The sequence below is a fragment of the Myotis brandtii genome, unplaced genomic scaffold, assembly GCF_000412655.1.
Source record: "Myotis brandtii unplaced genomic scaffold, ASM41265v1 scaffold672, whole genome shotgun sequence".
Lineage (NCBI taxonomy): Eukaryota > Metazoa > Chordata > Mammalia > Chiroptera > Vespertilionidae > Myotis > Myotis brandtii.
This window is the reverse complement of record NW_005370621.1, coordinates 625,175-650,814: the sequence shown is the minus strand read 5'-3', so window position 1 is coordinate 650,814 and position 25,640 is coordinate 625,175. Positions and strand designations below refer to the sequence as shown.

The window sequence follows — 25,640 nt, the reverse complement described above, 5'->3', positions numbered from 1 at the left end:
AACCCCCACCAACAAAGGATTATCCAGCCCCAAGTACCAGTAAGGCCAATACTGAGAAATTCTGTTGTACAGCAATAGAGATTTTAATTGGGTATTCTGCAGGGCTCTCTTGCAGCTAGGTGTCGTCACATGAGTAATTTCTGACCCCTGAGATGTGACAGGAAATGATGTGTCCAACTCCAAGGTCATACCCCTAACAGGAAGGGGAGTGTTTTCTGCAGATGTGAGGGGTGAAAATGAAGCAGCCATCTTGATCATGTTTGGAAACTGTGCATTGTGACGATAGAAAAACAAGAGAGAAACCTGGGCCCCTGATGACTCTGCAGAGGAAGTAAATTACCTCTGCACCGTTACGTGAGGGAAAAACAAACTTCAACTTGGCTTAAGCCACAATCATCCTGGTTCTTGCTTCAACACATATGTGAACCTATATTTCAAGTGCATATAACCTATGAACTTACAGCCAAATGCTTTTTATCTGAAAAGTGATGCAGATTCAAAACTACCTCAAAATGAAAGAGAAATGTCTACACAGCTAGCCTTGCTTAATTGAAAAAATTAAATCGAGCATGTGGTTATTGAGAAAATGTTAAGTAACTCTTAACTATAGAAAGTAAAACACAAACGCACCCTTCTCAATCTTGCTCTTTAGAGTTAACCCGTGTCATGTGTTTGGTATGTGTTCTTCTAGACTTTTTTCTCTATCCATTGAAAATGTATATACACGTCTGTACATTAAATATTGGACTCTACTACAAATGCTGGACTGCAGTTTACTTTTTTCACACAATATCCTTCCATGTCCATGTACACAGACAGCCATTATTTTTAATGGTTATGCAGATGTTCATAGTTGTATATGGCACAACTGTTTTAATGACTCTAACTGGAAGGCATGAGGGTTCTTATTCTTTCGCTGTTTTTAATAGCAAATAATGCTGTAATGAGTGTCCTTGCTCATATATCCTATACCCTTATTTCTGCAGCACAATTTCCTAGAAAAAGAATTGCTGAGTTTAAGATATGCACTTTATGTTTTGATAAGGACTGCCAAAATGTCTTCTAAAAGAGATTTCATCAATTTATATACTCATCGACAGAGTAGAAGAATGCATTTGTCATCAAACACTCACCAACCGTGGTATCATTAATACTGTTAACTTTTTCTAAACTTGCTCTTTTCGTTCTTATTTTCCTGATCACTAGAGAAGGATCTCCTCTTTGTGTGTTCATTGTATTATTTGCCTTAAACTTAATAATTTTATTTTTTATGGCCACACACTAATAACCACGCTTGATTATTTTATACCAATTAAAGTTAAACTGCATTTACAAAATAATCCCTGTGGAAAATTTAAAACAATTGGACTCCATGTTGATCCTGTGGAGTTTTTATTTGTTAAATTGTAAGCTCTCAGGGGGCAGAAACTGTATCTATCTTTATCATCTACCCAATAAAGATCTTCTTTACTCCCCTTTACTGTAACAAAAATATGCACTTCTCTAGATAGTTTTTAAATCTGAAATAGTACTTTAGAATACTTTACACCCATGTTACAGTAAAATTATTTTTCAAGCTGGCTGGCGTGGCTCAATGGTTGAGCATTGACCTATGAACACAGTGATGGCGAACCTATGACACGCGTGTCAGAGGTGACACGCGAACTCATTTTTTTGGTTGATTTTTCTTTGTTAAATGGCATTTAAATATATAAAACAAATATCAAAAATATAAGTCTTTGTTTTACTATGGTTGTAAATATCAAAAAATTTCTATATGTGACACAGCACCAGAGTTAAGTTAGGGTTTTTCAAATTGCTGACACGCCGAGCTCAAAAGGTTCGCCATCACTGAACTAGGAGGTCATGGTTCAATTCCTGGTCAGGGCACATGCCCAGGATGCAGGCTCAGTCCCCAGTAGGGGGAATACAGAAGGCAGCTGATCAATGATTCTCTCTCATCATTGGTGTCTCTCTCTCTCTCTCTCTCTCTCTCTCTCCCCCCTTCTTTTTTGAAATCAATAAAAAATGTATTTTTAAATTGTTTTTCAATAACAAATAAGAATTGAACTCCTTAGTTTGTTCATTGGGACAGGGGACTCTTGGAGAAACACAATTCTGGGGGTGCGGTGGGGGTTGAGAAACACACCTTGGCAAAGAGAGATACAGAGAAGCTGCACAAGGGCCTGCCTACCCGTCCCTTTAGAGTCTTACACTACAGGGTTGGAAAGGGCTCTACAGACCCTGGAGAAGCAATGGGGTATCTTTAGTGGGGACTTTTCACATTAGGGTAAGGGTGTTCTTGTCATATCTCTGCTTCATCCCTTTTTTAGGAGAAATGAATGTTGCACATTGAGACCTTGTCACCATTCTACTAGCTGGCTGGCATTTTCTGAATGCTTATTGTGATCCAGGCATTGAACTAAGTCAGCGGTTCTCAACCTGTGGGTCGCGACCCCTTTGGCGGTCGAACGACCCTTTCACAGGGGTCGCCTAAGACCATCCTGCATATCAGATATTTACATTATGATTCATAACAGTAGCAACATTACAGTTATCAAGTAGCAATGAAAATAATTTTATGGTTGGGTCACAACATAAGGAACTGTATTTAAAGGGCCAGAAGGTTGAGAACCACTGAACTAAGTACTTTAGAGGTGCTTTCTCCTTTATATGCACTTACCTTCACAATAACTCTACAAGGAAGGAAAACTATTACCCTGCTTTACCTAAGATGAAATGGATTCAGAAAGACAAAGAAGCTTTTTCAAGGCCACACAGTGAGGAAGTGACAAAGCTGGCCCTTAAACCCAGATCTGTTAACCCCAAGTGCACACTCATAACCATTACATCCAACATCGTAACAGGACATAGAAACACAGAGATATCAGCTTTGCCCACTGTGCCTTTCAATGCAGCACAGGTCCAGGTAAATTGCATGGCTACTGCAACTACCTGTTTCTTAGTATGTGGGCCTATTTCTAGGTAACGCCAAGCCAGCTTCTATTATTTTTTCTTCTGCATTCTCCATTGACCAGCACGCACATGGTTAACTCTGCTTGCCCAGAGGTGTGGAGGTGGGTTAGGGCCAAAGCCAAGCCTCACTCCTACAGAGTTCCCAGGAGACATTTTCACAGAACTCTGCCAGCTCAGGTACATGGAGTCATGGGCACAGGTTTGAAATGCAAACTAGATGGGGCCCAAGTGATCAGGTTTCACTGCAAGGTTGGTATTTAGAAACATTTAGAAAAGGGATTAGGACCTAGGCTTGTCTGTCAGTTTTACATAGGACAACCAACCAACTCCTCTCCTCCAAAAGTAACCCTTCACTATCTCTACTCTCTCATCATCCTTTTTGGCTTTATATTATCTCCACCTCCCTTGAGAGGGTACTAACCCATAGCCCTGCCCTATATGTCTTGCCACCCCCTCTCCAAGCTCTTGCTGAATATGAACACACACACACACACACACACACACACACACACACACACACAGTTTTTGTTTCTGGTTTAGGAATGGGAGGGGATAATGACAACTCCTTCAGGGAGGCTCAGACCTGCAAGGAAACCTAATATACTTCTGGAAATACCAGTGACATACAAGATCTTGTTGTTATTTATATCTCTATCACCTCCCCCAAGAGACCCCAAACCTTCCCTTTTCATTTCACCAACTGACCTCTTCAGGTTTTCAAAGAAAACTGTGTTTAGGGAAGGAGGGAAACAGCCAGTGCTCAGGCTCTGATATGTTGACAGGGCCATCACTATTCCATAGTTAATTCAGTCTCTGACTCCATAAAACAGAAGGGCTTATTGTTGTTCATTTACCCAAATAAAGAGAACAAAAACTCAAGTGAAGCTAACTACTGGGTGGCAGTCACTGGTTATTTTTTCCAATTGTGCCTTGATTTGTATTACATATAACTTATTTTTATAACTAAGTTTCATGATCTGTAAAAATTAGATAAAATGAGGAAAATTATAAATAGTATAAAAGTAGGCCCAAAAGAACTAAAAAATTTTTGCTTCTTCTTTCAAATCTCTCCCAGCTTAATTTTTTCCCTTAATTTTCATGGTAAATTCTTGATAAGTAGAGGGAATTACATATATATATATGTATATATGTACATGTATATATATAACATATACATGTATATATATAACATTATATTTACATATATTTATTTGTATAACATATTTGTGATATATTTTATATATATTATATCATATATATTAGTAATACCCTTGAGTAAGAGATATATCTCACTCATATCTATAATAATAAAAGCATAATATGGTAATTAGACCATACGTCCTTCTGGACATCCTTCCGGACGACCTTCTGGATGAAGCCAGGGTTGCAAGGGAAGCATGGGTCCTGGGTGCCTGCAGGCGGCCAGAGGGAAGCCCGGGTCCCCGGTGCCAGAGGGAAGCCGGTGCCGGCAGCCGAGGGAAGGAAGGCCTACTCTTGCATGGATTTTGTGCATCGGGCCTCTAGTATATCACAATATATATACAACATATACCATATGTATATGTCATAGGAATAAACATTTATAGAATAGAAAGACAAGAGAAGGAAGAAAGGGGAAGGGTTATGATTGCCAAATGAGATAGAATCATTCATAAAATAAAACTAAAAATTTTATAAACTAAAAATACAGTGATTTTCATAGATTGACAATGAAAAGCATTATTTGCTAGTGATGTGCTGTTTTCCAAACTTCAATCACTTTTCCATATGCAAGTCCTAAACATTCCTTATAGAATAAAAGCAACAGATGTGAGGTTTAAGAAATGATGGATAATGATAAAGGATGAAAAAATGGCTTCTCTTTAAATTCCTATGATTAAGCTTTCTTTTCTGAAAGAATAGGGAGTGAAACATCCCTCTTTCACAACTAAATTATTTTAAATGATTGAAATGATAATTAACAGTATTATTTCTACCTTCCTGGTAGTTCTGGCCATATTTCTGGAAAGCCCCAGGAAAACAATACCAAGAGTTTTAAACAAAAAGATCTGAAATGTTAATGCCAGTATTTTTCTGAAGGGCTTTAAAATTTGGAATTTAGGTGTTTCCTGAATACAAAAAGATTGGTTTTAAGCATTTAAAGTCTTGAATGTAATAAGTTCATTTGTGATATACATTTATGCACTTAAATGTTTATATAATATGGCCTTAAATTCTGCTGTAATTGTTCTAAGTGCTTATTATGTGCCTGGTCAAATTATTTGCATTACTGATTTCTTATTGTAACGTTATTACCTCCATTTTATAGATGAAGAAACTGATTCAAAAAGACTGCATAGCTGAATTATAAATCTGAGTCATTTTCACAAAAAGACTATCAAATGGAACTTTCCTAAAATTGTACAGACCAATACATCAGACAGCTCACACATTTTTCAAAAATCCCTATATCAGCATAAAGCATGAAAGTTGGGGGATAATTTTAAATATTATGTACACTTTTAAGTTTGGATTAAGCATTCTTTGTCCACATAACTTCTATGTTTCAAGACCTAGAACTACATTGCATCCACGATGTGATTTTCTCCCTGAACACTGCCAGAACCTTGGAATGCAGTTTCTAAAATCCTGTCTGAAATCCTGTACATCTGAACAAAAACCCAGCCATGGTAGGTGCTCAGGACTCTCCCATCTGCTGGCAGTTTCCTCACCCCACGTCCGATGGACTTCCCTCCCTTATCCTCTGGATCTCTCCCTTTTGGCCTTTCAAATCCCTCTGGTTTTCCTGGTCCGAGAGGCTAGGATCACCCCTTCACCAGGAAAGCACTTAGGTCTTTGGAACAGAAGCACTAGCAAAACTGGCTGGATACCCAGGCTGCAAATATGTAAGGACGAAATTGAGTCCCTGGCCAGAGGGTTCCCTGAGAAGCGCTACGATTGGGCTCTGCCTGCCTAAGATGCTTCTGCGTGCACCATCTTACTGTCCCAGGGTCTCCCCTTCCTCTTGCCACCAGGGCTGGATGCTGGGGTGGAGGACAGGTGACTAGTCCAGGACACAAGTGAAAAGACACTTGAATGGAGGCCCCTGCTTCTGCCACCAACCTGCTTTTGACCAAAGGTAGAGAAAAGGGGAAGAAAAAGCATTCACAGACAGTGACTACCTCCTTCATTTCACAAGTGCCCCTCATGGTAACTTGCAAATATGAACAGACATTTGGGATCAGAAATAGCCTGCAAATATGAGTTGGGGGGCCCCTTCTGCTATCAGAGGGCTGAGAGGAAGTTACGAGCCACCCCTGGGTCACAGCTTCCTCCTCTGTAAATGAGGACATTTGATTGCCAAATTTCATCCACATTGAAAATTCTACTTTCTAATTTTATTTATTTTTCAGTATGTGCATTTGTCTAAGGTTTAACCTATTTAATTCCAACATTCTCTCTCTCTCTCTCTCTCTCTCTCTCTCTCTCTCTCTCTCTCCCTTTTTAGTTACAGTTCCTCCATTAGAAAATTCATTAGAAAGTCACTGCATTTTGCCTACTTTGGATCACAACCCTTAAAGTAAGTCAGACTGATACTGAGAAAGGAGAACAGCATAGTCATTTCTCCTAAGAGAAGCAGGCGGAAGCAACCTTGCTTCACTCATGTGCAATTTCCAGAAATGCCAGTTAGAACTTACGGCTATTTCTTCCTTTTCTCTTGAACTCAGCGAGAACATTATTAAATTGCTTTTGATGCTGCCTGGGGCCATAAAAGTTGGTGTCAGACCTACCACAGATAAACTCCTAGGGCAGGATTCTTCCCACTGGAGGTCAACACCAGACTCTGACACCTTTCTGGAGCACCAGGTGATATGACCGTTCTCAGCAGTTATCCTAGCACCTCTTGACTTGATCCCAACACTCCTGTTTTCCAGTGGCCCAGCCTAACATGGATCACTGATGGCCCCAGCTAATGGATGACCTGCTACTGTCACACAGTGTAAGTGCCCAACCCATAGTCCATTGCTCAATAGAGGGGTGCTCTCTTCCCCTTTCCCTGGGAACAGTTAGAGGAAACTGGTAGGTTTCTGTAGCCCAGACCTCACCACACACTCTCTCTCCAACTACATTGTCTGCCTTCTAACCACAGTGCCTTCCTCAGTGTTGCCTCAATGACCAAGTTGATCCTATCAGGTGGATGAAGACCATCTCAACACTAAGGTCCTACGAGGCTATGGATACATCACTTCAGATGTGGGGATTCTCTCTCGTTAGGCCCTGCAGCAGCCAATTTTCAGAATGCACACAAGCAAGCAGTTCTCTGTCTAGAAATTTCTGTGTTGTGTTTTCTTCCATGCTCCTTGAGTCTGCAGTACAAAGGCCTGGCTGGATCCTGATCTTGTCTTGACCTCTGGTAGACTCTACCTGCCTTCTGACCCACACCCTGGTTCCTTTCTGCCAGGCCCTCTTGGATATGGCCTGTCCCTCCTCATCATCCTTTCATCCTTCTTCCAGCACCAGGATCTGATACATGGCCATAGGCAGCTACAGAGGGTCCATTAGAAACAGCTAGTCTTGTGAAATAGACATACCTGGTATACTATGTGGCCTGGGGGAAATTTTTACAGTCAGTTGGGTAAGAGAATAGCTTTTTCCAAGAGGAACAGTGTCTCACTGTGAAATGAAGTGAGAACAGTCCCACTCTCTTCAATCAACCGCCACCACCCAGGGCCCCTAGACAACAGCGCAGTTGGTCCTGACACCAAGCACCACAGCTGCTCATCTGATGGGCTTGTGTGGTCGAGAGATGTTATTTTCATGCCATCAGTCCTATAAAATGATCATGATTGGAAATACCTGTGCCTCCATCCCATGATTTAATTTGTTAGGAATTTAACCAGTGGGGAAATTCCAAACAATATGGAAATTTTCTTTGGGGAAAAAGCCCAAGCAATATGGAAATTTTCTTTCAAAGACTCAAAAAGGAACAAGGAAGTACAAATCATTCTCATTATGCTCAGTCCCTGAGTTGAATAGGGAAGGGCTCTAGCAGCCTCCTAACCATCCCTCCCTCCCTGGGTCCTCTCTCCTTCCAGCTACTGCTGCTATGGTGGTCTCTGCCAAGGCTGGGCCATGCTGAGGTTCATCACCTGCCTCAGGGTTCCCCGATCGGGGCTGTTTGCGTAAAGTATGGATAAGGGTAAGGCATTCCTTAGTTCTTTATATTCTTAATGATCTTCTTTAATTCTGTGCTTGGTTATCCAAACTATATTATGATCAAAAATGAAAACAATACATCTAAATCCTCCACCACAGAATCCACAGATGTGATGAGGAAAGGGAAGCTGATGTTCAATTCTAGTCACTGAGAACAGAGGCCGAGAGAGACTGCACAGGGGCCATCATGGGCTGTGGGGCAAACTTGTTCCCTTGTCCAGCTAGGCTATAGAAACGCCCCCAAGCCATACACTATCCCACTTATGATTAATCTACATGCCAAGTTGTTTCTAAATTAATAAACTCTCTTCTAAAGCCAAGTATCAGATAAATCATAAATTCCCTTAGGCTAGGGTTTCTATGGAATTTTGAACTGGATAATTCTCTGCTGCAGGGACTGTCCGAGTATTGTAGGATGTTCGGCAGCATCGCTGGCCTCTACCCACTAGAGAAGCAGTCGCCAGCCGGTGGTCTGCAGACCACTGGTGGTCCGTGAGGCCCGAAAGGTTGCGACCGCTGCCCTAGAGGACATTAGCACCACTTCCTCCAAATGTGACTACCAAAACCGCCTCTAACACTGCCAAACGCTCCCTGAGGGAGGAGGGCAAAATCAGCCCTGGTGAGGACCACAACTTCATCAAAGTGCAAACCTCTCCGAACCTACATCAAGATCAATGATCCTTCTCTCACAGGCGAATGCTCCGCACTGATGCTTGCTTTCCTGTCTGCACACATGCTGTCCATGTCCACGGAATGCCACATATTTTAGGCTTGTCAAGAACAATGTTTTAAAATTTCACAGTTGTTTTAACTCACATTGTGTTTCAAGCCAAGTGCAAAACACAATTACTCAAGTGATTTGAAAACAAAAAACCAACAACAGAGCCAGGGACAGGAACGTGCACTCTGTTCACCTGTGTCCTGATCCAGGTCCTTAAATAGGCAGCTGGTGTAGTGTGTGCGCACCAACAAACCTGTCTACCCTTCCACCTTCCGCATACACACGGACACATGCACACAGAGGCGGCTGCTCTGTCCCACGGCAGATGGCACTCTGTTTCTCAAGGGAAGATGCACAGGAAGTACTAGCCATCTGTGCATGAGAAATACCCAAGCAGAAATCAGCACTAAGGGCATCTCTGGGGCAGATGGCTCGGTCCGGTCACCCCAGTGCAGCCGTCAAAGCACTGGCAGTGAGAGCAGTGTGCCAAGAACGACTGAGGATTCAAGGATTCGGAACTTGAGCTCCAGCTCTGCTTCCTGCCCTCAGCACGTCCTTGGATGGGGACTTAAGTAGATTACGGTTTCTACTTCTTCACGTGCTACCAGAAGCATTTCCACTCTAACAGTCTAAGGTTCTAAGATTGTAATGCAGACAAATGTCAGTTCTACCCACTCCACGATCCTTCTCCTTTCTAAATTAATTATTTCTGCTACTTCCACCTCAAGTGACGGTGACTACTCTCAATTCAAGAGAAGCTGCAAAAACACACAGGATATCATTCACTTACTTTCAAGAAAAAGGACTAATCCTGCCATCAGAGGTGATGACCTTATTCCCATTTTTTTTTTTTTTTTTGCCTGAGATGAAATCTCTGTAGACAGCTAATGTTCCATATTCAAAGAACTATTAAAAAGATCCATCCAAGTTTATCTAAATTGTGTGCTGAGAGATGGAAAATACCAGCCCCATGGTACATATGAAATCACTGGAATATTTACAGTCTTTGATTCCAACCTAAGGATCACTTGACTCTATACCCCATGTAGAGATTTTCCATATATCATTTCCTTCTTCCGGACATGCTTCATAAACATGACCTGCTTCTGTAAACACTAAAGAAATAGCGACAGCAAACGGTACTTACTGTAGGAGATGCATAATAATGTGGGAAATGAAGGACACTTGACTGTACTATCTCTAGCAGTGAGCTGGATTAAAATTTGATTTTCAAAATTGTGTTCAAATACTGATTGCTACATGTGACAGTGGTAGCATGAGCCACATTTGCTTTTCAATCACATGGAATAGAATCAGAATAAAAACCACACAAACAAAACAAACATTAAAGAAAAAACGAACATTTTAAAGGGCATTTAATTGTCATCTACACCCCAAATTTTACAAATGAAGATATAGAGCCCTAGTTGGTTTGGCTCAGTGGATAGAGCATCAGCCTATGGACTAAAGGGTCCTGGGTTCGATTCCGGTCAAGGGCACATGCCCAGGTTGTGGGCTGAATCCCTGGTAGGGGGGCATGCAGGAGGCAGCCAATCAATGATTGTCATCATTGATGTTTCTATCTCTCTCTCCCTCTCCCTTCCTCTCTGAAATCAATTCATATATATATATGAAATAGAAGCCCAAATATAATATGAACTTACATTCAAAAGTAAAGTTGAGGTGAATGAACAAAGAATTTTAGGTAAAAAAAACAACACAAACAACCCAACACAGCCACAACTTTTTTTCTTGCCTCAGACAAAATTTCTCAGGAGAAATGATTTCAATAACTTGGCTACCCTAGGCTAGCTTGTGAAAAGCATTAAATCTTAGGGTAATTTGCACAGAGATTACTCTTCTCCATGGGGGAAAGATGAGCAGGCCTAAAGGAAGAAATTCTAAAAATTGTCCTAAAGTATAAGGAAATAATATAATTACCCTGTCTGTCTGGACTGACACCAAATCTAAATTAAATAATATTTTATGAGAAACACAGTTTTACTATTTTCAGATACTTGGAGTATCTCAAAAAGCAAACTGTGTTTCCACTGACTGTCTTTCCATAGATTGCTTAAATCAATTACATATATAAGTCAATATCCAATTAAGATTTTAAAAAACTTTTAGTAAAATTAGAGTCAGAAATAAACTTTCTTAATATGAAAAATAATTATTGAGCTAAGTAGCAACATTATGCTATTGGAAGCACAAGAGAGACACTTTCCAAATGTATTCATCAAGGGATTTTTATTTATGTATCTATTAATAACCTGTATGTGCTGAAAAATGTACTCTGGGAAATAGTACAGGAGCCATTTGTCCTTTAAAATCATGAACAAGAGGTGGGAAGAGATCAACCAAAGAACTTGTATGCATATATGCATAACTCATGGACACAGACAATAGGGTGGTGAAGGCCTGGGGCAGGGAATGGAGGCGGGCTAGAAGGGGTCAATGGGGAAAAAAGGGACATATGTAATACTTTCAACAATAAAGATTAAAAAATAAAATAAAATCATAAACTAGACAAAGTTGTCCTTTTATTACAAAGATTCTTTGACATATATTCTGGAAGATCGAGCTAATAAAATAAGACAAGAAAACCAAGGTCAAAATACTGGTTAGAAGATGAAAAAATATAATTTATAGGTTATATAATTGCTACCTACAATATTAAAGAATCAATCATGGACCTAGTAGAATAGTTTTAAAAAATTAAGTTGTAGTTTGCAAAATAAACTCACATGAATCAAGATCTTATACATTCCCAGCTAAAAAAATATAATGGGAAATAAAAAGAATCCTATTCATAGTAGGAAAAAAATCCCAAAGCACTAACAACACTCACATAAGTTACTCTGGGATATATTTAACTGGAAATAGATACAAAATCTCTGAAGAAAATAAAAACTCACTGAGAACCATAAAAGCTTACATATATAGACATTTCATTTTTGAAACGGAAGACTCAATAGTTAAAAAATGCTAATTCTCCCTATGTTATTAATAAATTTAATATAATTTCAACAAAAATCACAACAGAAATCTTTTTAAAGGAAGAGACCTTATAATTCTAAAGTTCAATTAGAATACTAAATGTAAAAACATCCCCAGGACATTTTTGAAAATTAAGAATACCATGGAAAGTCTCACATTACAATGTTATAATTAAAACAATGCATTACTAGCATAACATTTAAAAATGAGAGCAAAGACAAAAGTTTCAAGGGGAATATTAACAAATTTGGCTTTATAAAAGCTTGGGTCCAAACCCAACAACAACAGGTAAGCAAAATTAAAAGACATTTAAAACCAGTAAAATATTTGTAACAAAAATGCATTGCCCTTAATTATATAAGTAGCTCTTACAAAATAAAACAGCAAAGGGTATTGTTCATAGATAATTGTCAAAAAAAGATATACAAATGAATAAGATCACCTGAAAAAATGGTCCAACTTACTGAGAATAAAAATGAATGCAAATTATAATGAAAATTAAGGCATTTTCACCTATCCAGCTGGTGAAGATCTTTAAAAAAGAACAGTGCTCAGTGTTAGTGAGGCTCTGGGAAAAGAGGTGCTCCCCTAAATCAGCTGGAGGGAGTCTAGGATGAAATAACCTCTAAAAGTAATTCAGTAACATGCAGACCTTTGAACTTGGTTCCATGAGATCATAGGCCAAGTCCTTTTTATTCACTGTTGATTCCCTGCTAACACAAGAATGTGCCCAGGTTTATACTGAGTGAGAACGCATGGCATTCTGGGACCTTGGAAAGCAGAGAACAATGATGCTGGCTGGGATGGGAATGGGTGGGTGGGGGGATTGCTGAGGGTAAGTTTGGGTCAATAAGCAGGAAGGTGCGGATGGCTGTAATGTTTCCTATTCAAGTGTAGATTGTTAGTTTAAATTCTTCCTTCTCTGGGAGGAAGCCTGAAAGTAAAAGGGTTGTCCAGAATTGGCCAGACTGCCTTGTGCCCTGGCGTCCCCAAAGGGATTTTGAGGGCCATTGGATACCCCACTGAGAATGACCACATCTGCTCTACTCTGTGGGGTCACGTGGTTTCTGAGTGAAAGCACCCTTTCCTTGGCTAGATCAATCAATCACACTGTGTAGTTTTTTCCCACCCATCTGTAAATTCATCTGAAACAATTTAGGACCACCATAATCCGAAAAGAGACAAATTTAAAAATTAGCAATATGAAAGTATCCGATATGCTAAACAAAAAAAATGCTTAAAAATAAATGAATGAATAAAAAGTATGAAGATAACCAAGGCAGCTCAGTTAGCATACCCTAAATTCTGAAAGGAAATGGGAACTTAGAGCATATTTTACATTAAGTACTTCTGTGAAAAACCGGAATTCATCTTCCCAAGCAGAATCTGTATTGACTGTGCTTAGTTTTTTCCATGATTTTCTTTGAAACACATGTGACATGAATCTGGACATTTCCTGCTCACCCCCAAGTCCCCATCCTCCTGTCTTCAGTGAGACACCCTCACCCCATTCTATCGCACTCTGAGTCCTTAGGAAGATGACACTGCATTTTCCCGGGAGAAGCGCACTGGCCCAGGGAGAGCAGCAGAGCATGCAAGGGCAGAGGCAGATGAGAAGGAAGGGCTCTTGAAGCCCAACACAGTGTCTCAAATTAAACCAGGCACTGAGAGATGATAGAGCTACAACAGAAAACTTTTCATTTATGTAACATATGATAAAAAGCAAAGAAAGCGTTTTCTCTTCTGGACATAGTGTGTGTGTGTGTGTGTGTGTGTGTGTGTGTGTGTGTGTGTGTGTGTTTAAGGTGTCTTTTACGGACAAAAGTTAGATTTTCTTCTGCCACAGAATCCCACTGCTTTTTGAAAACCACCTTTAGCCTTAACACTTAACAGCAGGGACTGCCATCAAGAGAGAACAGGACCCCAAGGCATTTGGAATTCCACATTTGAACAATGTCCCCCAATGGAGAAGGGGGAGCACCTACCTGTTCTGTTCCTTCACTAAGTATTGAGTTTTACCCGGTCTGCAGAGTCCTTGCTCTCATGGAGCTGAAGTTCAATGGGGGTGAGTCGGGATCCAGCAATAATCGTAACCATTTAATGTTTATACAGCCAACTACTGTCTTCCAAGTATCTTCTCATATATCCTCAGAATGAATACTCAAACCATACGTGGTATTGTGCTCAGACAGTAAGTGTCTTGCACGAGGCTGAGCTCATCAATGGCAGAGCCAGCCTGACTGTCCTGGTTGGATGCCCTTCTCAGGCAACGGCTGGTGAGCAAGGAGGGAAGAGCGGAAAGGCCAGTGCTCTCACCATGGCCAGCCTTTGGGTCCTGAGCCCAGCTTCCATTCCTGCACTCCTCCATGGCTTTGTGAACGATGTAGCTGCTTTTAAAACTGCTGGGTTATTATTCACTCTCACACCCTTTGAAATAGCAAACCTGAAAAATCATAGATCCGGTTTCTTTCATGTTACAAAGAAAAGGGTGTTTACTATGCTGCTGTGCTAGAGAAATGGGCTGCCAATCAACCCCAAATCCTGATCCCCCCCCAGACAATTACTGGCATCTGTCTAGAGGCAGCCTTTCATTGGGCCAACATCTGGAAAGAAAAGAACCTTTCAGCAACAGAAAAGACTGCCTTCTTAAATTCATTGCCGAAGCCCTTCCGTGAGTGGCTGATCACAAGCAGTCTGCTGATTATAGGCAAGGGACTTAAGGATGCCATAACATTAATAGGCAACTTTCAAAGAGCCATAGAGTGACCCATGATGCAGATAATCACTGTAATCTTTGAAACAGAAAAAGCCAAAAGAGCTGAACTGAGTTTGTTCAAAGTATTCTTCCTGCAATGCAAACATTCAAAGCACAAATTCTACCCCTTTCCTGACCCCTTTATTCCTGCAACATATTTCACCTCTAATTGGAGATCCGGGATAGCAGGCTTGAGAACATATCTATCTGTAAAGTCTATAATAATTTCAGAATTAAGATGAAAAAAGCGATACATCTCTTGAATGCTATGTGACAGGCCCTGTGTGGGACCCTATAGATGTCAAGATGATTGAGCAAGGCACCTGCCCTCCAGCTGCCCCGGGTGTAGGTGGCAGGACATTATTGCAAGCAATTATTACAGAGCAAAGTCGTCTATGATATAAGAGAGGTGAGTACAGGGTGAGGGAGGCCTGGGAAGGAGTGACTAACAATCACTGCCTGGGAGGGTGAAGAATAGATATGACAGTTATTTATAGATATGATATATATGATCGGCATGGGCAGAAAGGAACAGGGATGGACACAGTCCGTGTGGCTGGAGTTAGACGTGTGCTGAAGATAATGGCAGGAGATGGGTCAAGACACACCCATTGGGAATGGACTGTAAAGGACTCATGCTGTGCTTTGGAGTCATATTTTCTCTGTAGGTGATGGAGGCCAATGGGAGTTTATATGAGAATGACTTGGCTGTCTTTATTTATTTTAGGAATATAACTCTCTAAAGGAGGGTCTCAGACGGTAATAGAAATACGTGGATGTTCCCCAGTCCTCACCTCTCTTCTCCATCCATCTCACCAATTCCTATGGATCTTCAGCTCAATAGACTGAATCTGAGCCCTGGACCTCTCCCCTGAGTTCCAGATCCACACTTTCAACCACCTACTTGATCCTCCTCCCTCAGTGGCTCACTGACATCCCCAAATCAATAGGTCCAAACTGGAAGATTTCCCCTCACAAACCCTTCCCCACACCATTCCTCTCCATCTCCATAAATGGGCACACAACCCAGGAGCTCAAGTTGGAATCCTGGGGCCATCCACCCAGCCCTCACTCTGACATGCAACCATGAGCCAGACCAGTCCCTATTAACTCTGAAATGTACCTCTAACTTGTTCCCTTCATGCTTCCTCTTCCTAGTCTACCATCTTAGCTTAGGCCACTGCCTATTTCTCTAACAGGGGTTCCTCAAATTAGCACTGTTGGCATTTGGGACCAGAAGGTCCTTTGTTGTGGGGGTCTGTCCTGTACATTGTAGGATGGGTAGCAGCATCCCTGGGCTTATCCTAGATGCCAGTAGCACTGCATGCCCACTCCCCACCCCCATTGTGACTGCATTGTCTACTGGGAGACAAAAGCAGCCCCAGGTGAGAGCTACTGCTCTCATTTATCTCATCTTGCCCACGCTTCCTTGAATCCACCAAGCTCCTTCCTGCCTCCAGGCCTGCTGTTCTCTCTGCCAAAAAAATGCTCTTACTTTCACTCTCTACCAGCTGGCTCCTTCTCATTCTTGCAATGCCAGCCCCTGTGGCACCTCCTTAGAGAGCCCCCTGAATACCTTATCTAAAAGGCAGGACACCTACCCTTTTTTAGTTTATTAATTGGACTTTTAAAGTTAATAATTATTTTATTTTGTTTACTTTTTCAGGTCTGTCTCTACCATGACAATAAAAGTATTATTAGGGCAGGAACTATGTCTTGGCCTTTATCCTACCCTCAAAGCCCAACACAGTGTCAAGCTAAATAAATATTTGTCAACCGGATAAATGAATGAATGCATGGACATGCAATCAAAAGTATGTCTTATATCCCAAGCATTGGCCACACCCTTAAAAAATGACAAAGCCACAACATGAAAAATTCACTTGGAAGAATTAGGATGTCATCTAGACAACCTGTATGTCAATCTCCTGCTCAGTAACCAAATGCTCCCTGATCCATAATGCAAAGTAGAGCACTTGGATAAGGAGAAAATTGGGCATAACAGTAAGAAGAGCTCATCTTCTCTCTGCTGGGAAAAAAAGTACAGTGGGGTCCTATGAAAAGTTAAAATGTTCCCTATATGTCCTGACGGATGTGGCTCAGCTGGTTGGGCGTTGTGACATGTACCAGAAAGGTTGCTGGTTCGATTTCCAGTCAGGGCACATGCCCGGGTTTTGAGCTTGATCCCTGGTGGGGGGTGTGCAGGAGGCAGCCAATTGCTTTCACATGGGTGTTTTTCTCCCACTCCGGGGTCCTATGAAAAGTTAAAATGTTCCCTATATGTCCTGACGGATGTGGCTCAGCTGGTTGGGCGTTGTGACATGTACCAGAAAGGTTGCTGGTTCGATTTCCAGTCAGGGCACATGCCCGGGTTTTGAGCTTGATCCCTGGTGGGGGGCGTGCAGGAGGCAGCCAATTGCTTTTACATGGGTGTTTTTCTCCCACTCTCTTCCCCTCTCTCTAAAAGCCAACTAAAAACTCTTTAAAATTGTTTTTCCTTATATTTGAACCTAATTTGTGTCTCTGGATGTCTGGGTGTGCATGTGTATCAGAAGTTGGACAAAAAAGACATAGAGGACTGAGAATTTTTTTTTAAGAATCTTAATTTATAGTCTGTGGAGACCATGACCACCTTCCTTCCCTTCCCTCCTTAATGTTGTGCTTAATGCCTCAGGCGGGATGGCTTCCACACCAAGGGCCGAGCTGTCTCATCTCCGTTTCGTGGTAAAATAAAAGTCACAGACACAGGATCCACAGACTGAACAGAACTGGCCAGATACCTGGGGGAACTTGATAGTAGATATAAGACTAGAACCTAACTTACATTGCTGATCTTTTCCAGGATTCAGACTAAAGAAGGCCATAATTTTAAATTTTTGTGTTCTCGAGCAAATTCTTAAAAGCCACTTTAAAAAATCTCTGTTAAGTATCCAGCAAGGGATGTGGGGGAGGGGTGACAGTGATAAAAACGGACAAGCCCTGGGCCTTGGGACAGGGAGCCTGCTGGCCAGAGCAGAACCATGTCGGCCAAGCTGCGCAGGAAGACGTGCAGATTGCCTGTGTATATTGAGCCTTTTAATTTAAAAGCAAAAGCAATGGTGTGTCCTGAGAGCAGGCACTCCCCTTCAGATGGCCTAGCCGGCTGCAGAAACAGAAACCTCCGCCTGCCAGCCTGCCCTTAACGCCAAATGCAACAATGCGAAGCTTGTTGTTGCCCCTGAAGGCAGCTGTAAGCAAGTGTGGGGTATAGAGTTTTCTCTCCTAGAGTGAGTGTTTGGGGACATCAATGTGATGTTTATTGGAATCGGGGACTAAAAGATGGACAGTCTATAGTCAATCACAATGCAGAGGTACAGTAATGCTGGGTCCCTTCACACACAGATGCTCCCTCCAAAGTGAGTGCACAAGCCACTCAGAAGTGAACAATTCAGTGGAATAACCTGATAGGAGGGTTGGCTTCTTCTACTGTTTCAAGCTGCCGATGGTGTTTTTTTTGTTGTTGTTTTTTGTTTGTTTGTTTTCTTAATGACCTGTAACGTCTTGCTTAAAAGTCATAAAGGCAGATTTAAAGTTGCTTGCATTAGAACTCAGCGAGGAAAGAGAGAAGCACAGGTGATCCTATATGGAGGCTGAGGTTTGGAGGGAAGATCTGCACAGAAGAGTGGATGGTAATAATACATGAGTATACGTGCTTTTAAATATAATGGGATTTTTTAAAGAAAATTTTATTACACTTTACATTGAACACTTTTTTGTATTAGTTTTAGGTGTACAGCACAGCCGATAGACATTCATATGGATTACAAAGTGTTCCCTCCAATGGTAATTCAAGTGCCCACCTAGCCCCATAGATATTACAATATTGTTCATTATATTCCCTATGCTTCACCTACAACCTGTGACTATTTTGTAACTACCAATTAATACTTCTTATTCGATCTCTTTTTTTTTTTTGTCCTGTGTCCTGAGAGCAGGCACTCCCCTTCAGATGGCCTAACCAGCTACAGAAAGAGAAACCCCCTGCCAGCCTGCCCTTAACGCCAAATGCAACAATGCGAAGCTTGTTGTTGCCCCTGAAGGCAGCTGTAAGCAAGTGTGGGGTATAGAGTTTTCTCTCCTAGAGTGAGTGTTTGGGGACATCAATGTGATGTTTATTGGAATCGGGGACTAAAAGATGGACAGTCTATAGTCAATCACAATGCAGAGGTACAGTAATGCTGGGTCCCTTCACACACAGATGCTCCCTCCAAAGTGAGTGCACAAGCCACTCAGAAGTGAACAATTCAGTGGAATAACCTGATAGGCAGTGGAATACCCTGATAGGAGGGTTGGCTTCTTCTACTGTTTCAAGCTGCCGATAGTGTTTTTTTTTTCTTAATGACATGCAACTTCTTGCTTAAAAGTCATAAAGGCAGATTTAAAGTTGCTTGCATTAGAACTCAGCGAGGAAAGAGATAGAAGCACAGGTGATCCTATATGGAGGCTGAGGTTTGGAGGGAAGATCTGCACAGAAGGGTGGATGGTAATAATACATGATTACATGTGCTTTTAAATATAATGGAATTTTTAAAAAAAATTTTATTACACTTTACATTGAACACTTTTTTGTATTAGTTTTAGGTGTACAGCACAGCCGATAGACATTCATATGGATTACAAAGTGTTCCCTCCAATGGTAATTCAAGTGCCCACCTAGCCCCATAGATATTACAATATTGTTCATTATATTCCCTATGCTTCACCTACAACCTATGACTATTTTGTAACTACCAATTAATACTTCTTATTCGATCTCTTTTTTTTTTTTGTCCCCCAACACCCTATCCCTCTGCCTCCTGCCCTACCTCCTGGCTTCCATCAGTGTGGAAATTGGTCAGATTATTGGCACACCCACAGTTGGGCTGTTGGTGCCAAAGGTGGGCGGCCTCCACACCCAAGGCAGCCTATAGTAGTCATCAAAACCTAAATCTCCCAGGAAAGGCCTACTGTGGGCAGGCCCAGGATGGAAGAAGTAGTAGAGGGAGGGGCGAGAGGCCTGGAATGACAACTTTTGGTTGGATAGATGAGAGAAAGAAACCCAAATGGTGGTGGTGAACATTTCCCAAGCCAGTCCATCTCTCCAGGTGGTTGGCAAACACTGATCAATTCTGATGGACAAAATTAGGAAATCATTTAGCTGGAGGCTTTAACCATCTCCCTGACAATACTCTCTTAATGACCATCTTAATTGGGCATTGACATCTGTTTTAGAAGGGTTGGGGGTCGGGGGGACAATTTCTTCACATACAAAATAGAGAAAACTCAGATCTCTGGCATTGGTATTTTACCTGAGTTTACACTATTCTTCAAGTGAACTGATGACCTGCCTCCTGCTTTCTTCTATCACCTAGTTACAAAAACAAAATAAAACATCTCTTCCTCAAACTTCTCTAGTTCTAACAACAGCAGAAACTTTCAGGTCGTTCCTCAGATTGGAAACTTGCAGGTCAGCCTTCAGTGTTGTCTGTATTGCCATTTCATTGTGTCACTAATCCCCAACCCAACGTCATGGTACCTCACTGCCTAGAACCATGATGTCCAACAAGGTAGCCATTAGCCACATGAGCTTATTTAAAATGAACTAATTTTAAAATTAAAAATTCATTACTCAGACACACTGACCACATTTCAAATAATTGAGAACCACACGCAGCTTGTAACCACTATATGAGGGCGGATTATGGAACATCTCCTTCATTGCAGAAAGTTCCAGTGGACAGTGCTGGCCTAGAACGCAAAGTCAAACTCTTCAAACCAAGGCTCGCTGTCATTCAGAGGCAGCCCAGACTTCCAAAATTGCCTCTACTTTCCCCAAATGCTGACACTGACCTGTGTCTAGGCCACGCCCTCCTGTCCCTCTATCAAATCAGGTGCATCCTTGATTCCTTGCCTGTGCAGAATTCCCTGTCACCGAGACAAATGAGTAGATAATTCAATGCAGTCACCTAAGGAATGAGAGCTGTCTGCAATGACAAAAAGCAATGAGACCTCTATGAAATTTTTATTCCAGCAAAATGCTCTGCTAAAAAACAAGTCCACGAAAAAGAATTTTCCCCAGAAGATTGTCATGAGCTCTAGGTTCATCAGAACTCAAGTCCACGAAAAAGAATTTTCCCCAGAAGATTGTCAGGAGCTCTAGGTTCATCAGAACTTGCTAGAGGATCGAGTAAAATGCCATTTGTCTTGGTACTTAAAACCAATGTGAGTCATTATTTGATTTTTTTCACATGGGCCCATATTTTTTCTCTTAAGTAAATTGTATGGTCATAGGAAGCAGGGACCAGATCTTACATGCATTTCTTTTTTTTTTAAAGACTATCTTTTTATTGATTTTAGAAAGAGATGAAGGGAGAGGGAAATAGTGAAACATTGATCAGCTGCCTCCTGCATGCCTCCTACTGGGGATCAAGCCCGCAACCCAGGCATGTGTCCTGATTGAGAATCTGGGAATTGAATCCGGGACCTCTTAGTGCATGGGAGGACACTCGACCAACTAAGCCCCACCAGGCTGGGCTTACAGCATTTCTTTTGCACGTCCCTCTTCTATCTCATGTCTCTATCCAAATAGTGGGGAGATTGCAAACTGGCCCCTGCCTGAGGGCCAGAGTACATTTTTGAAAATTTTTGAATCACTTTCCAACCTTTAAAAATGGGAAGATTTCATATCAGAATCCACATTTTTGGCTTCCTGAGAAATCTGGCAATCCCGAGTGAACACTCACGTGTAGCTCTATTAGCTGGAGCTGAGTGCCATCTGCCCCCCTTACAGGCATATATTTTCCTGTTTGCCACTTTCCTCCTGGTTATTCCACTCCCTTACTACCTGCCTGGCCCTGTAGGCTTTTGTGTTTACAACTCTTAGGAAAGACACTCAATAAAAGAACTGAGAATGGAAATAACTACCCTCTGTAAACACAGCTAGGCAGCCCTTAATGTCTGTCTTAATGGACAGCATGTTTGTTTTAAGCAGCTAAAATAAAAATTATCATTTTAGCCATTACCTGGAGACATTAACTTCACCTACTGACTTCAGCTATTCTTCCTGATAATGGATGAGAAACGTGGACACCTGGAAGAACAAGCAGCAGCCAGCCTTAGGAATCACATGCAAACATTTGAGACTCAGAGTGCATGACATCGTTCCAGGAACACCGAGTTCCCTAGAAACACGTGGAAACCATAGCACTCATGATGCTGAGTACTGCTGGCAGCTGCCCAATAAATCTGGGGATTGATTCAGAAAGCCTAAGACTGCTCATTAACTCTAACCCACACCGATTTCTCCTCTTTCGGACTTTTTGTCATAGACTCCTGTGTTCTAAAATTGTTTTCATGCCTTCCCTTCTCCATCAACTGTAAGTTCCTTATAAACTCCTTTGATATCCTTCTCAATGCTGAGCATAGTCAATGAGGTCGGTAGGGGACAGTTCTTAACCTGGGGACCGATTTCTCCTCTTTCGGACTTTTTGTCATAGACTCTTGTGTTCTAAAATTGTTTTCATGTCTTCCCTTCTCCATCGACTGTAAGTTTCTTATAAACTTCTTTGATATCCTTCTCAATGCCGAGCATAGTCAATGAGGTTGGTAGGGGACAGTTCTTAACCTATAGATCGGCTTCAGTCACAGGCAAAAACCTGATTGGGTCATCAAAGCTTCTTATTAAAAAGGTGCAAACCCCATAGTCAGGACTGGGGGACAATTTTAACTTTAAGGTATTTGTAAAAGGGACAACAGTTAATAAAATGGTTGGTGGCCTTGATGACACTCATCTAGTCCATTAGTTCTCATTCCCATTTTTTGTCACAGCTTTTATGCTTTTATTACGGTCATGGGTGAAAAATGTTAAGCTACACAGGGTCAACTCATGCATCCTGCTGGTAGAGGCTAAGTCAATAGGGAACAAATCGCCCTAGCTGGTTTGGCTCAGTGGAGAGAGCATCGGCCTGTGGACTGAAAGGTCCTGGGTTTGATTCTGGTCAAGGGCACATACCCAGGTTACAGGCTCGATCCCCAGTAGGGGGCATGCAGGAAGCAGCTGATCAATGATTCTCTTTCATCATTGATGTTTCTATCTCTCTCTTCCTCTCCCTTCCTCTCTGAAATCAATAAAAAATATTTTAAAAAATAGGGAGCAAAACCGCCATTCTTTGGGAACATTAGTCCAATCAGGTATAGCACACTAATCATAATATCTAACCCATATTTCTCTACCTTGTCTGAAAGGATGCCATAAGGTTCTTCCAGGTGCCTTTAAATCAAGATTCATAAAACCTGAGCATTCTCCTTATCAGCAATTAATTTAATGACTTGCTCATAATAGCAAATGTAGTTCATTTGACATAAACTATACCTTTATGAAGTTCTGTAGGTTTGTGGAAGATGTGTTTCTTTTCTGAATGTACATGTTTACTAATTCTTGCTCAATTTATGTTGAGGAGCAATCTCACATCTGGTTTCCAGAATGTACCTTTTCCTCATTCAGAAAATAGGGTTGATATTTGCTTATCTCCTGTCTTTGGACAATTTTTCCTTTCTTCTGATTTCTCAAAGCTCACACTCAGTGGTTTCCCTATTCTAGCTTCAAGTTCTTTCATTTAGGAAATGGCTCACCTGGGCCTAGGGACAAACATATTTGCTATAGTGAATGTGACTCTATTATCCCCTCTTCTACCCTCACATGAACACCACCAGTTTCAGGATCTTTTTGCTTAACTGAGAAGAGTTAAATTGAATAATTCAGCTGGGCTTTTACCAGCCAGTAAACGAACACTTTCTCTACATGATCCCTTCTTGCTGTGCATATCAGCACCATGTTTATTGAGGACTCAAGTCCTAGGCACTGTGCTGTATTTTTTAAAAATATATTTTTAGCCCTAACCGGTTTGGCTCAGCGGACTCAAGGGTCCCAGGTTCGATTCCGGTCAAGGGCATGTACCTTGGTTGCGGGCACATCCCCAGTGGGGGGCGTGCAGGAGGCAGCTGATCGATGTTTCTCTCTCATCGAAGTTCCTAGCTCTCTATCCCTCTCCCCTCTTCTCTGTAAAAAAATCAATAAAAAATATATTTTTTTTATTGATTTCAGAGAGGAAGGGAGAGGGAGACAGAGATAGAAACATCAATGATGAGAGAGAATCATTGATCCTGCACGCACTCTACTGGGGATCAAGCCCACAACTTGGGTATGTGCCCTGACCAGGAATCTAACTGTGACCTCCTGGTTCATTGGTCCATGCTCAACCACAGAGCCACACCAGCTGTGCTGTGCTATCTTTTTGGTGCTTTTCTTATACAGAGACTGCATACCTTCTCCTCCATTGTTTATATTCCTTTTAAAATTAGAAGCCATCAAAAGCATCCCTATGCCATCACACATTAACAAAAAATCATTGGGTTCTTTTGTCTCCTTAAATTTCCTGCATCTTCTCGTACTTACTGGAATTATTTGCTCTCTTAGGATCTGGTTTTAGTTTCATAACCTTCCCAACATTGCCAAGTCAAATATCCTTTAGAGACACTCATCATAGCACACCTCTAGTATGATTAAAAACTTACTTTACTAAATTCTCAGGCAGGGTATGCTTAGCAAACTCTAGGATGGCACAGCCACATTCTATTAATTTTGCATCACTAAAGAGCTCCCGAAAGTCAGAATCAGTCAAGAATCGTGGTGCATTTGATGCTGACTGAGACAACTGCCTGAAAGTGATGGGAAGCAATGACAGGCTGGCCATTGGCCTTCTCTTGTGTTGGTCTCATGCTTGACTGAGTTTACAAGAAGTCTTGAGTAAAGGAGATAGGATTTGGTTTTCCACCGGTGTCTAAAAATAAATAGTGTATTGTTGGCTTAGGCCAGAAGCACACATTTTATAACACATGTTATGACATCTGAGTGCTTGGATCTTCACCCTACTCTTCCCCAAGCATAACATCGCTTAGGATGGCAACCTCCCTGTTTATATTTCTAGGTTTGGCTGAGCAGAAAAGTCAGAAGACAAGATATACCAGGAAAAAGGGCATATTTTCCTATATGAAAATGGAACAGGAAAAACGACCGGTTCCTGTTAGTTTCATGACCTGAACATACGGACAGATCAAATGGCTCATGTACTTTATGACAAAACTTCTCGCTAGCTATCCGTTAAAGAGTGAAATGTAAAAGGGAAAGTTAAGATATAATAACCCTTCGATACATAAGCTTCCTACTCCCAAGGGGAAAGGAGGACAAGGACTTTTAAAAAGCTAAAATGCACAGTCAATTTAAAATCAGGCGTAGTGGTGCTTGGGGATGTAGACTACCCAGTGATGTTTCTGGATGTTAGCTTGGTTGCTAGGAGCCAAGGGTTAGCAAAGTGAAAGAGTAGTAAAGTCATGTACCCTGGGAAGTCTGGAAGGAGATTTTGTGGCGTGAGCTGCAAACACAAAATCTGAGAGGCTTGGAAAGAGGTGGGAGAGAATTTCATCTTTAAAAATATTTTTTCAAATACAGAGGTAGAAAATGTTGAACATTTTGATGGAAAGTAGTAAGTCAATTAAAGGATTCACCCGAACACAGAACACTGCGCACCCATAAGGGCCTTCTTCTTAGGAATAAGAAGGGTCTTCAAAGGACTACCTTCTGTCAGTGTTCTATTTTATAGTCACTGGTGGGCAGAAAAATGGCCCACAAAAATGTTCGTGTCCTAACCCTTGGGACTTTGAATATGTTATGTAACATGGCAACAAGGAGTCACGGGTGCAGAAGAAATTAAGGTCGATAATCACCTGACTTTAAAATAAAGGGATGATCCCAGATTAGCCAGGAGGGCTCAGTGTAATCACAAGGGCTCTTTAAAGTGTGAGGGTAATACAGCCTGGGAAAGACCAGCCTTCGCTGGCTTTGAAGTTGGAAGTGAGTCATGACACAGGGAATGCAGGCCGCCTAGAAAAGCTGGAAGAGACAAGAACATGGGTTCA

The 25,640-nt window shown here is 41.5% G+C and overlaps 1 protein-coding gene across 6 annotated transcripts in view; it reads right to left on the bottom strand.

Moving 5' to 3' along the window:
- Nucleotides 1–25,640, bottom strand: part of PIP5K1B (phosphatidylinositol-4-phosphate 5-kinase, type I, beta) — a 287,643-nt gene that overhangs the window by 145,324 nt on the left and 116,679 nt on the right. The window contains exons 1-2 of one of the 6 annotated variants that reach the window (XM_014529197.1): nucleotides 5,804–5,813; nucleotides 2,956–2,961 (exon numbers count right to left, since the gene is read on the bottom strand). The exons of 3 other annotated variants lie outside the window; for them this stretch is intronic. Coding sequence is in view for 1 of the 3 variants with exons in the window: in XM_014529195.1 (XP_014384681.1) it covers nucleotides 6,654–6,692 (39 nt within the window). In the remaining 2 variants the exon portion in view is untranslated. Of the gene's footprint in view, nucleotides 1–2,955; nucleotides 2,962–5,803; nucleotides 5,814–6,653; nucleotides 6,708–20,516; nucleotides 20,639–25,640 lie in introns of those variants that run through there. 2 more of the 6 variants (XM_014529196.1, XM_014529195.1) reach the window with 2 other exon arrangements.